We start from the raw sequence: 13709 nt of genomic DNA, 5'->3' as shown, positions 1-13709 counted from the left end.
GACCGCGGCGGGCGGGGAAGGAGACGCGGGCACCGCCTGGGCGCGTGCTCGGAGCCGCCCGGGAGCGCGGGCGGGAAGCTCGTGATGCTCCTCCTTCCCTCCTCCTCCTCCCCGGGCTCTCCAGGTTCCCGCCCCTCGACTCCGCGCTGTCTCCCGGCCTCCTGGCCTCCGCCTCCAGCTCCCGGGCTCCCACGCGGGCTCCCGCCGCTCCCCCTCCCTCTGTCTCCTCAGCTTCCGCCGGGGCTTCCTCTCGCCGGCGCGCTCCAGAAGCTCGCTGTCCGCGCGCCCGGGAACTGTGCAGCGCCGATCAGAGAAACTGGTAACCGATCATGTGTCACTCGCGGGACATCACCTCACTCGGGGAGTCCGCCCCGGACCCGAAAACAAAGGGCCCCCCCGCAGATCTGGTGGGCAACCTCCAGCGCTAAGGAAAGTGTATCTGTGCTCGCCATGTTAGTGACTTACTCGTTTATGACACTGGTTTGGCTTCCTTCGCCCCGGTCCTGGTGCAGCCTACTGACTCGCGACAGGGGTCACGAACAAGCAGCTGTAGAGCCCGGGCTAGCCTGTAAAGCATTTTTTTCTGTGACTTAAATTTGAATGCCTTGGGCAGTGGCATGCTCTGTTTTCCCTCCTCACCCCCCCCTCACCTGTTGAATATTAGAATTATTTGCAGAGCTTTGAAAAAACATTGGCACTTGGAGTCCACTCTGAGGATTCTAATTTGACTGATTCGGGATAGAACCCAAGTTTCTCTTGCTCTTAAAAATTTCCCCAGGTCTATACTTGAACTAACATTTAAAAAAATTAAAAAATATCGCACACTTAAATGAAATGGAGTAAAAAGTTTCTCCAGGTGATTCATATGTGAAATCAAGGCAGAGCCTGATACGTAAATTACCGAATTACCATCCTTAGTCATAATACTAATTCCCAGGCTTCCAGCATCAAAAGAAAAAAAATGATATAAGCCCCCCTGAAGTTTCCAAGGCCCTTTGTCTCTTGCCCCCTTTCTCCCTCCGAATGTACTTTAATAAAACTTTGCCCTGCTTTCCTTTCATTTTGCTGCTTGTAATTCTTTACGGTGGCAGTGAAAAGAACCAAGGCTTCTTTCCTTTTCTATCTACTTTTCCATAAAAGAAAAATTCAGGGTGTCTGCACAACGGTACATAGTTGCCTCTCTGCCTCAGAGCCCTGGATGGGAGCTAAATGGTTGCTTTAAGTCATGGGTCTGGGTTTTTGGGGCTTTTAAATTCGTTTAATCACTAACATCTATTTTACAACAGAATGGTGACATTATATCATTAACATGTGTTTTTGCCATCCTAACAGATACACAAATGCATATTACTTGTATTGCTCATGCCTTCGGAGTTTAGTCATTCATTTGAGGCATAAGGAAAGGGAAAGAATTAAGCACATCTAGGGGCACCTGGGTGGCTCAGTCATTTCAGGGTCTGACCCTTGATTTCGGCTCAGGTTATCATCTCATGGTTCATGGGTTCAAGCCCCACATCCGGTTCTGTGTCAGCAGTGCAGAGTCTGCTTGAGATTCTGTCTCCCTCTCTCTGTCCCTCCCTGCTCATTCTCCCTCCCCTTCTCTCTCTAAATAAGAAACACTTTAAAAATTTAAAAAAAAGAGAAAAGCACATCTCTGTTTTGGGCACCATGCCATCTCTGAGCCTCCAGAGGCATAGGTCCCAGATCTCAGCCCAAGATTGCTTATAGATGTTTTTCCAGTGGTTCCTACCATATTGCTAATAGATCTCTATGGTTGTCCTCTATAAATGCTATAGGCTGTTCACTTCCTTGCTCTGCCAGATGTGGTCTCCTTCCCCTGTCCTGCGGACACTCCCACATCTCCACATGTGCTTTAGCAGTATCTGAAATGACAATGCATTTCATCCTTAAATTATCTTTCCAGGGAACCAAAGGCCAAATGTGATGCCACTGACCGTCACAGACTGCTCGTTCACTGAGCCTTTTAGAGGAAGCCACCAAGGATTCTTAAATTTACTCCCATACACAAATCACTGTCCTTCTCATGCCTCCTACTGGGCAGCTGACTACATAAGGTGATGGGTGGGCCTGGTCTTTTAAGACACTTTGGTTTGCTACCCTTGTCTGGGCTTGGTATGTTTTGTTGAGTGAATCACCAGCCCTGTCAGAGAGCTGTGAGGCTGGTTTATCTTAACAAGGATGCAGAGCAGGAGGACTTCCCACAACGTCATAAAGCACAGCTATCCTGTGCTTCTGTGTAGGATAAGTTGCAGAGGGGATATTGGCAACTCAGCACCATTTATCTCAAAGATTATAGAACTGAGGTGGTTCAAGTCCATCCAAAGTCACAAACATCTTACATAAAACTTGCTAGATTTAGCACAAAAAAATTTCAGCAGAAAAGTTTGAGAACTAAGAAATTCTAACCTAGTCCCACAATCCGCTATGTTCCCAGTTCTAGATCTTAGGTGTGACAATAATGGGATAGCAGTGGCTGATTTTGCTATATGGCCATCAGACCTACAGGTATTGGTTTAATTCTGAGGTTGACTTGTCTACACATTTACTACTTAAAGTTTATATAAATGACTACAATTTGCTAAAACAAAAAATTGTTGAATGCCTATTATGTATCAGACACTGGTAGGCATAAGAGAGGAAGACAGTGTCCTATTTCAAAAGGGATTCTTCAACACTTAAATTACAATGTAGTATAAATTCCATGATAGCAGTATACACAGTGCATTTTCTCTACCCGGGAGATGAGGAGGTCAGAAATACCTAAGATAGGTCTTAAATAGGGAAGAGTTCAGTTTGAAGCACATCCATTTTGTGGTGCCTTTGGAATTTGAGGTGGAGCTGTCTAGTGAACAATTAGATACATGGTTCAGAAGCCCAATGGAAGTGCTGTAGATATTGAATATGTAATCTAATCATCAGTATCTCCTTTAGCCTTACCTGAACTTTGTAAGGATTGCCTCCCTTAACCCGTAATGATAAATTAGAGTTCAGTGGACAATACCAATTCTTATGAGAATGTCAAGGGGTGGAAGAGAACCAAAAGAGTGGTGTCATGAAAGCCTAGGGAGGATGAGTCTAAGAAAAAGTATACAACCATGTGAAAATCTGAGTAAGGTCAAGTAAAAATAAGCCTGAGAATTCCCACAGCCCAGGTTTTAGTGTTTTGTAATTATAGTGCCAGATATATAATAATTGAAATCCTTTTGGTAGCAGATAACAAAATCAAATCTGAGCTTGAGCAGGAGAGGGAATTTATTGAGATTCTGGTTTATCCCACAAGATCTAAGGAATGGTTTCAACAGGCAGGACAGATCGTAGACATTCTCTGTAGAACAGTGCTCTCTGTAGAACAGTGTAATGGTGGTGGGGCATCTGGGTGGCTCAGTTGGTTGGGCATCCGACTACAACTCAGGTCATGATATCAAGGTTTGTGGGTTCGAACCCCACATCAGGCTCTGTGCTGACAGCTTACAGGCTGGATTCAGATTCTGTGTCTCCCTCCCTCTGTTCCTACCCCACGTGTGTACTCTCTCTCTCTCTCAAGAATAAATAAATAAACATTAAAAAAAAGAAATTTCTGTAATGGTGTAATGGTTCTAGGTATGTTCTGTCCAATATGGTAGCCATTAGCCACAATAGTGAGTACCTGAAATGTAAGTAGTACAACTGATTTTTACATTTTATTTTAATTAAATTCAAATAACCACATCAAGTTGTACAGTATCTGTATTGTACAGTACAGCTCTACAGCTTTGCGAGTAACATGACTCAAGTCCAATTATTCTCAGTTCAAGTGGCAAATATCTTGGACAGAAAGTTCAAACAGTGCAGTGGGAAAGGGATCCACTCCTGGATCAGTCAGCTCTGGCTAGGATCACATAGTACAGAAATGGCTGCTGAGGGCTTATTTGTGTATATTTGAGGCCATTATTTCACCACAAGGGGAATCATTTTAAGCTGAAGTCTATTATAAAAGTGATCAATTACTTAGAATAAGAATAGGCTACCATGTCAAAGAGCCCCTACAATAAATCAGCAGCCTCAGGAACAGAGATGTTTATTTATCAATGTAACTATTATAAGGTGCATGATTCAGTTTGGAGGAATAGCTCTCATCCATACATTTATTCAGATTCAGTTTCCTCCAAGATACTTGGTTTGGCACCCTCCAGTGTCTTGCTGCATAACTGGGTCATAGTGGATTCCAGCCAAGGGAAGGGGAAAAATGAGAGAGTATGTCCACAGTTTTAAGATCAGAGCCCAGAGGTAGTACACAATATTTCTGTATATGTTGTATATGATCATGTGGACATTTTAAGGGTGGCTGGGAAATGTAGATTAGCAATGTACTCAGTAATATTGAAAGAACACTTTGGTGGACAATAATTGTTAGGGACAATTAATTTGCTGTATACTTATCACAAGTAGATTTAAAAATAATACATAATAATAATACATAATACATAATACAATAAAGTATTTCTTTTTTTAAAAAAAATGTTTATTTTTGAGAGAGAGCAGGAGTGGGGGAGGGCCAAAGAGAGAAAGGGAGCAGAGGATCTGAAGCAAGCTCCATGCTGACAGCAGTGAGCCCAATCTCACAAACAGCAAGATCATGACCTGAGCTGAAGTGAGACATTTAACTGACTGAGCCACCCAGGTGCCCCCACTTCACTTTTTTTAAAAAATTTATTTATTCACCCTGACTGATTGAGAGAAAGAGAGAGTGCACAGGAAAGGGGCAGAGAAAATCCCAAACAGGCTTGTGCCATCAGTTCAACGCCGAACAAGGGGCTCCATCCCATGAGATCATGACCCTGAGATCGTGACCTGAGCCAAAATCAAGAGTTGAATGTTTAACCAACTGAGCCACCCAGATGCCCTATGACTTCACTTTTTCTTGAATCATATGTGTCTATAGGTATGCCTTTCTTAAAGCAACCCCGCGTACATATAAAAGCTGTGTTTTCAATGAGATAAAGTATTTTGCAAAAAATTGGCAGGCTGTTGTGCCTGGTGGTGTGGCTGCAGTGCTAGCTTCATGACTTTTCTTTTTTCACAATGGTGCTTACACTGGAGTACTTAATCTTGAAATGGTGCATGATCACAGTTGTAGACCTCACTCTGATACATGGCAAGCAATTCAACTTTTTCTTGTAATATCATGAATTTCCTTCTTGAGAGCCCTTTCAGCATCACTAGTGGCATTTCCTATGGGTCTCCATTGTTCAAGATTTATGGGATAGCACTAAATATGATAAAAAACACACACACAAGAACCATAAGAGGTCTTTTTTTTAACTGCATTGTGCAATTTACTGGAGAGACAATTGCTTACATGATTAGTATCGCTTGGCATTTTAAGCAGATACTTGAAACACTGAGCTCATTGCAATAGAAAGAGGTGATCTATTAAATTATTGCAGTAGTATAGTTTGTATTGCAGCTAATTTTATGCAGTTATGATTTAACATTGCATTTTAACATTTGTTTACATCTTGACTACAAATGGTGTCTGTTATGTACAGTCTATAAATGTGTATATAAGTTTTGATAAATTTTAGCTTTTTCTTTAAAGTTTATTATTATTATTTTTTTTTAGTAATCTCTATACCCAATATGGGGCTTGAACTCAGGACCCTGAGATCAAGAGTCACATGCTCAGGGCAAGTGGGTGGCTCAGTTGGTTGAGTGTCTGACTCTTGACTGCTCAGGTCAAGAGCAAATCTTACGATTTGTGGGATCAAGCCCCAAGTCAGGCTCAGGGAGGAGCGTTGAGCCTGCTTGAAATTCTCTCTTCCTTAGCCCTTCTCCCACAGTTGTGCTCTTAAAAAATTATTTTTTAAGTCACATGCTTTTCTGAGCCAGACAGCACCCCAAAATTTATCTTCTTATAAGAGTTGTGTACATTTTATGTAAATAAAAAAGTAGTATCTACACATATTAATGCATTCATGACATATCTATATCTTTCTCATTTTTTTTGTTATATCTAGGTTAAGGAGTTCATCTGTCAGTTTATTTAAACTGTCACAGATTTCCCCAAATCTTCCAATATATTTATTGAAAAAAAATCTATGTATAAGTGGACTCTTGCAGTTCAAACACATGTTGTCCAAGGATCAAATGTATATCTGTCTTTAATAGATCTATGAGCTGCAAATATTTTATCCCAGTGTGTGGGTTACCTTTTCCTTTTCTTAATGTGTTTTTTGAAGAAATGTTTTAAATTTTAATAAATGTCAATTTACCAACTTTTTCTGATTCAGGTTTTCTGTGTCCTAAGAAACATACCTAATCAAAGATCATGAAGATTTTTTTTTTTTACTAGTTTCTTCCAGAAGTTTCAGTCTGACCTCTTAAATTTACATCTGTGATGCATGTGAAGTTAATTTTTGTATATGTTACAAGGTGAGGATTGAGAGGTTTTTTTTCCATGTGGATATTTGTTTTGGTGCCATTCATTAGATTGTTCTTTCCCCCTCTGACCTACCGTGGCACACTGTTGACAATTGGTTGGCTGTTCATGTGTGTGTGTGTATTTCTGTACTCTTATTTTGTTCTATTGATCCACATGTATAATCCTTACACCAATGCCACATCATTACCTTACTGTAGCTTAATAGAATCTTGAAATCAGTGAAATATGTTCTCCAATTTTATTCATTTTTCAAAACTGCTTTGGCTATCCTAGGACCTCTCACTTCCATATAAATTTTAGGATCAGCTTGTCAATTTCTACAAAGTTTTCTGGAAATCTGTTTGGGATTGCTTCAGATCAGTTGATGTATTCATTATTAGTTCAGTCTCCCAACCCATGAACATTTTATCTTAACTCATTAGGGTTTACTTCCTTGTTTTATAGTTCCCACTGTATAGGTCTTACATATATCTTGTGAAAATTAGTCTTATTTTATGTGTTTTTTTCTTTTTTTGTAACCTGTACACCCAATGTAGGGCTCAAACTCATGACCCTGAGATCAAGAGTCACATGCTCTTCTGACTAAGCCAGCCAGGTGCCCCTCTTATTTTAAGGCAGAGAGAGGGGATATTTTTTTTCTTTTGGTTTTTAATGCTATTTTAAAAGAATGTTTAAAAATTTTTAATTGTTGCTATATAGAAATGCAGTTGATTTTACATGTTGACCTTGTGTCCTGTGATGTAACTTACTAGTTCTTTCAATTTTTCCTAGTTAGTAGTTCTAGTATTTTCTGTATATTCTATAGAATTTTCTACATAGGTAAATTACCTGTCCACACATTTATTTCTACTTTTCTAACTTATATATTTTACGTTTATTATTTTTTTTAATTTTTAAATGTTTTCATTTTTGAGAGACAGAGACGGCATGAGCAGGGGAGGGTCAGAGAGAGAGGGAGACACAGAAACTGAAGCTTGTTTGCCAAGTTGCAATGATCAGAACCTCCAACACAATGAGGAAAAGAAACATCTGTATTTTGTTCCCAACTTCAAGGACATAGTTTTTGGTCTCCTACAATTAGTTTTTGGTCTTCCACCATTTGGTCTTTCACCACCATGTGATTTTAGCTCTACATTTTTCATAGATGTCTTTTTATTAGACTGAAATTCCCTTCTACTTTTTTTTGCAAAGAATTTGATTATGATATACTTTGGTGTGATTTTGTCAGTCCTACTCAGAGTTCACTGTGCTTCTTGAATTTATGGGCTTATGGTCTTCATTATAGCATAAGGAAATAAGTGGTAAGCCAGGTAGGTGGACAGATATGGTGGACTTACGTGGAACGCTGTGTGCCTAGCATTCAATTCCTTAAGAAAACACTTCTTTCTCATTCTATATACTTTGAGTGATGATCCTGTACCACCACACCCCAAGATTGAGTCCATGACTCAAGCTGAGTTAACCAGAACTTTCCTAGGACTTCTCTGTTGACTATACCTCTGGGTTAGAGCGAAGGAGGTAAAGTCACTTGACACTCCTTGCTTTCTCCCGGGAGATAGGGAGTAAACTGTCTGCAGACACGAAGAATAAACATAAAGAGAAGAGCAGAATGGACCTAGAGAAAGCTCTGAAGATACCAAGGCTCTGGAACTAGCCATGCAGAAGTAGAGGCCATGTAAGGTTTATACTTGGACTTCTTAGTTTTGAAGGCTAATAAATTCTTCCTTGGCTCAAAGTAAAATTCTTATTTTTGCCTACTGCAATTAAGTTGTAATGCCACACCAGGAATTTGGAATATCTTCCAAGGGAAAAAGAGGGAGTATAATATATTTAGGTGTACATTTTATTTTTTAAACCTTTTTTTTTTCTTTTGAGAGATAGAGACAGCTTGTGTGTACATGTGCATGAGCAGGGGAGCAGCAGAGAGGGAGGGAGAGAGAATCCTAAGCTTCATGCCCGAGGCTTACGCCCAGGATAGAGCCTGATGTGGGGCTCAATCATAGGGCTGTGAGATCATGACCTGAGCCGGAATCAGGAGTCAGGTGCTTAACTGACTGAGCCACCCCGGCGCCCCACTCTAACCTTAGTGTGGAAAAGGAACAAACAAGGGGTGTCAAATGAGAGACAGAAAGACCACTTAGACATTACTGTAGGCATCCAAGTGAAGTAGAATAACCTTATTAAACCCTAAAAACCTAAAATAGTGAGATAATTGAAGAGATATGTAGATATTAAAACAAACATGCCATGACATTGGTGACTGATTGGATTTGGAAGGAGGGAAGAATTTAAAGATAATACCCATATTTTAGAGTGGGATTTCAGATGATAAAGACTGAGGTAGAAAACAGAGGAGGAGAGGGGCATCTGGCTGGCTCAGTCGATAAAGCGTGCAACTCGATCTCAGGGTTATGAGTTCAAGCCCCATGTTGGGTATAAAGCTTACCTAAAAAGGCAGGGGGGGGGGTTCCTGGGTGGCTCAATTGGTTACACGTCTGACTTCAGCTCAGGTCATGATCCCACAACTCTTGGGTTTAAGCCCCGTGTCGGGCTCTGTGCTGACAGCTCAGAGCCTGGAACCTGCTTTGGATTCTTTCTCTCTTTCTGCCCCTCCCCCATGCTCTCGTGCTCTCTCTCTCTCTGAAAAATGAATAAATGTTAAAAAAAAATGGAGGAGGAGGAACAGGAGTGTGCAGATTGCAGGGAGAGAGCAATGAACACAGATCTGGTCATATTTTGACTAAGGAGCTCTGGAGGTCATCCAAATGAAAATGTTCATCACACAAGTGAAAACTCAGGTGTAGGCTGGAGATATGACAGTCCTGGCTCCTGCATGGTAAACTGATTAATCTTAAAAAGGGTTAGTCTCCCTGCTGATAGGAGCTTCCTAAATGCAAAAAGTGTAACTAAGGGTTTAAAACAAATGTTTCATTTCAAACGTCATAATGTGGTTTAGAAATGATGTTTAGGAGCCTGGATAGCCCAGTCGGTTGAGTGTCTGACCCTTGATTTCGGCTCAGGTCATGATCCCAGGATTGTGGGATCCAGCCCAAAGTAGGGCTCCACACTGAGCATGGAGCCTGCTTGAGACTCCCTCCCTCCCTCCCTCCCTCCCTCCCTCTCTCTCTCTCTCTCTCTCTCTCTCTCTCTCCCTCTCTCCCTCCCCCCTCCCCCTCCCTCTTTCTCTCTCTCCCCCATTCTGTCCCTCCCCCACTCACACATGAGTGAGCTCTCTTAAAAAAATAGAAATGTTTATTTGCAATGAAAAAAACTGAAAATAATATTATTAGATTTAAAGAAGTCTTCTAACTTTAATCTTATGAGGAAAATATGATTATGAAAATAAAAGTTTGCAGAGTTTAAATGATTTACTAGAAGACTCAAAAATATTCTGGAAAAAAAGTTTTATTATTAAGAGAATTTAAATGAAGAAACTGATAGAAAAATGAAAGAAAATTATGGGCCCTTTCAAGACCTTTACATTCAATATTTCAGTTCTTCATTTTCTTGACACAACTGTATCACTTTCATAATTTTTCCTCTCATGAAAAAGAGGAAAATAGAGGTGGGAAGTATCCTGAGGATGAGCAATCTATGGGTCCTGAGATGAACTGTGGAGGAAATGCGTGTATTTTGCAGAGAACTGTGTTCAATGAACAAGTCACTAGTAAGTCACATGTTATAACTAAAGAATTGTTGAACATTTATCACATGCATTTCAGAGTCAATACCCCACACAGTTATTCAAAATAGATTTTTCTCTTCTTTCCTGACCATTTTGCCATATGAAAATGATCTACCTAACACAAACATGTCACAATCAAGATCTTCAGTGACTCCTCACTGCCTAAAATGAATTGTTTTATAAACAATGTTATTATTCAATGCCTATGTTTAATAGTCACTGTAAAGAAATAATGTGTTGCATACACACCAAGTACAAGATACACTAACACAGTGGAGAAATGTGCTAGATCAATGCAACTCCAAGTTTGACCCAATGGCCACCAGTATGAGCATCACATTAAAGGTGGAACATTTGTTTCTCTGCAGGGCACCCAGGTAATTCTTAGGAATTACAGTTTTAGAAACACTGTTCCAGACAGCTAAAAAAGAGAGGACTTAATTTCTCTTTGGGGTCTCAGCCTCCCAAGGGTATGGAAAACATCTGCTGTACAACGGGAAGTTTTATAAACCTTCTCAGAAGATGCACATCTGTGATGAAAGAAACAGGGTTCAGATTTGATTCCTAAGGACCAGTTATCCCTGTTAGCTCACAGTCCTTCTGAAAGATGTAGCTTTAATACTGTGAGTTGAGTATGTTTAACAAGTATATTAATGTGGTTATATATAAATGGTCTAATTATATATATATATATATTTTTTTTCAGAATTGGAATCATGGCTAAATAACATTTCAGCAAGACTTCCATTTTAAGTAGACATGACAGAATGTTAGGTTTAAAAAATTAACAGTGCATAACTTACATTAAATTTTACATATAAAAAAACTAAAGGAACTGAAAGCTGAAAATTATGAGAGGTAGTGGTACCTAATGAGTGACATATCGACAGTCTATTTAATATTATGAATTAGAAGATAATAGGAAAAAGGGAACTAAATTCTAAGAGAATAAATATGAAAAGGTCAACCCATGAACTTGGTAAATTATAAGAAAAATATTTTTTAAATGTACTATAAAGATTGTTAGACATGCTTTAGTGACAATAAGCAGGAGATTACTCGATAGCATAAAAGGTGAGAGGAAGGAAGCTCGTGTTCCTGTTTTTTTTTTGTTAGTCCCAGTTATTCCCAGTATGTTCTCCCTTGCTGTTGCCATGACTTTGGAGCTTGGTTAAGTTTATTCCAATTTGTTTAAGACTAAAAACTACATTACTAATATATTGTATCTTGGGTTAAATTCATTTGTTATGGTTATTGACTGGGGAAGGAGGAGGAGGAATCAAACAGGGAGCAAATTCTCCGAAGATGTTTATGTGGCCATTCGGGGCACACACTTTGAGAACCACTGCTTTAATGGCATTAGTCATCCGTTACAAGGACTGGTAGGTAGACACTAAAGGAAAACAGTATCTCTCTGTGTAGGTTTTTAGGACACAGAACATTAGTTACATGTTTGCCACCTGCTCAAAAAACAGCCAGGTATGTATTAATCTTTAAGAACTGTGACAAAATTAGTAGTTGGAGGAAATTTCTTTCCAAATATGAACTCAAAACCTAAATAATTTTTAAAAAGAGGCTGTTTGTTTGCCTATATTAGGATCGTTGTAGGGGCACCTGGGTGGCTCAGTCAGTTAAGCATCCAACTTTGGCTCAGGTCATGCTCTCATGGTTTGTGAGTTTGAGCCCCAGGTCGGGCTCTATACTGACAGCTCAGAGCCTGGAGCCGGCTTTGGATTCTGTGTCTCCCTCTCTCTCTGCCCCTCCTCTGCTTATGTTCTTTCTCCCTCTCAAAATAAATAAACATTAATAAAAAAAAATTGTTGTAGAATCCAGTATTATGGGATATGTTCAGGTAGCCTACTGAAGTTTTGATATCTATATCCTTGGACTAACTTGAAAATGAATAGCTTAAGTTCAAAATTTCTGCCTGCATTAAATTAAGAGTTTCTAAATATTTTTTATTCTTGTGTTAAGATCATAAGAAATCATAGTTCAGTTGTTTCTTAACCTGATTATTAAAAAACAAAATAGTAGTAAAAAATAATTCATCTGGCAAATGTACTGTTTGTAGATACTAGCCACTTTTAAAAACACATTTCTATTAAAATTGTTCTTAAGATTTAGAGCACCTCATATCTGAACCCAGCTGAACTTTATTTTACAGATCAAAATGCATGGATGAAAATACATTACAGTAATTAATGAAGCCGTTCGAGTTTAGCCTGAAGAGATTTAAAATTTCCTGTGATGGTTTGTACTGCTACAGACGAACTCATAGACTGAAGCTCGACCAGATAACCACAAATAGCATCTAGGGACAGATTTGTAAATCTTCTCCTGTAAAAGAAAAGATACCCAATCAACTATCAATGCATTTAGAAACATTTTCTCTCCTCTATTTCACACGGGAGTTTGCTTTCCCCCCCCCAGAAACATTTCCTCCTAGACTTCTTTCCAACTTCTGCTAATTTTAGTATAGTCCCACAAAGATTAAAGATTAAGGATTAAGTAAACAGTAAATAAATGAAGACAGACAGGAGAGAGATGAATTACCACATAACCACCATTTTTCTTTGGAAGATTATTATAATGGGAAAGAACCAATAAGGATGACTCCTTAAATGAAATTATTTACATTCTTTTGGTTTTTTCAAACAAATATACCTTGAAATGGCCAGTAATATCATAAAGACATAATTGAACTGTCCTAAGTCACTAAATCAAAGTAGAAGTGGTATAGAAGTATTCATAAATTATATTATTTGACCTATAGAAATGATTTAGAGCAAGGCTTGAAAAAATGGAAAAACCTCTAACCTTTTATACATGCTAACTGATATTATTCAACTAGTTAATCTCTATCTTCCCCCATTCTCTCCAACTTTGTTTCCCAGATACCTATAAGAAACATTTGAAAACTTTTCTGTAATACAGTTATAGTTACCTCTCACAATTTAAAACTTGGCTAGGATTCTCAACATATCTTGCCAAAAGAACATGTATGCAATCCAAAAGGTGCAGTGGCTTCTTCATTCTGCTCCAGAATGGATCCTATAAAGAAAATACACATCATGAGTTATAAAGCAAACTGTGTCAACTCATTTTTCCTTTTATTGTCAGCTGATTTTTTAAATCATTTATGTTAGTTAAACCACTCATCAGAGTACCAGGCAAAATTTACTGACACTAAAATAAGTATTTAGAGACGCCTGGCTGGCTCAGTCAGAACAGCACTCAACTTCTGATCTTGGGTTCATGATTTGAGGTCCATGCTAGGTGTTGACATTACTTAAATAAACAAAAAAAACCCTTAAAGTATTTAATATTTGTGGTCACTAAATTATCTGGTCAGGGTTAATATTTGAACAATATTGAAAACTGCACTGTGATGTTATTTAGGAGGAATAATTGATGTATCAATCCACTTGGTAGAGCATGTAAATTTCCGGTTTGGGAACCTGTGCTAAGAGGAAAAAAATCTCTCTTCTTAACAGCTGTGACACCACTTTTACCTTACACCTATGCAGACAGTCTGATACTATAAATAAAATACTAACCCAATAAATAATCTTTTTAATTAAA

General features: G+C 39.0%; 1 protein-coding gene across 1 annotated transcript in view; it reads right to left on the bottom strand.

The window, feature by feature from the left end:
- Positions 1-12240: 12240 nt before the first annotated feature.
- NUP155 (nucleoporin 155) overlaps positions 12241-13709 on the bottom strand; it is a 63463-nt gene continuing 61994 nt past the window's right edge. Inside the window, exons 34-35 of the mRNA XM_029940984.1 lie at positions 13072-13178; positions 12241-12464 (exon numbers count right to left, since the gene is read on the bottom strand). Of these exons, the coding sequence (XP_029796844.1) occupies positions 12326-12464; positions 13072-13178 (246 nt within the window). The 3' untranslated portion in view covers positions 12241-12325. The remainder of the gene's footprint in view (positions 12465-13071; positions 13179-13709) is intronic.

This window comes from Suricata suricatta, chromosome 6 (assembly GCF_006229205.1).
Source record: "Suricata suricatta isolate VVHF042 chromosome 6, meerkat_22Aug2017_6uvM2_HiC, whole genome shotgun sequence".
Classification (NCBI taxonomy): domain Eukaryota; kingdom Metazoa; phylum Chordata; class Mammalia; order Carnivora; family Herpestidae; genus Suricata; species Suricata suricatta.
The sequence above is the reverse complement of the archived record's forward strand: the minus strand, read 5'-3'. Positions and strand labels throughout refer to the sequence as shown.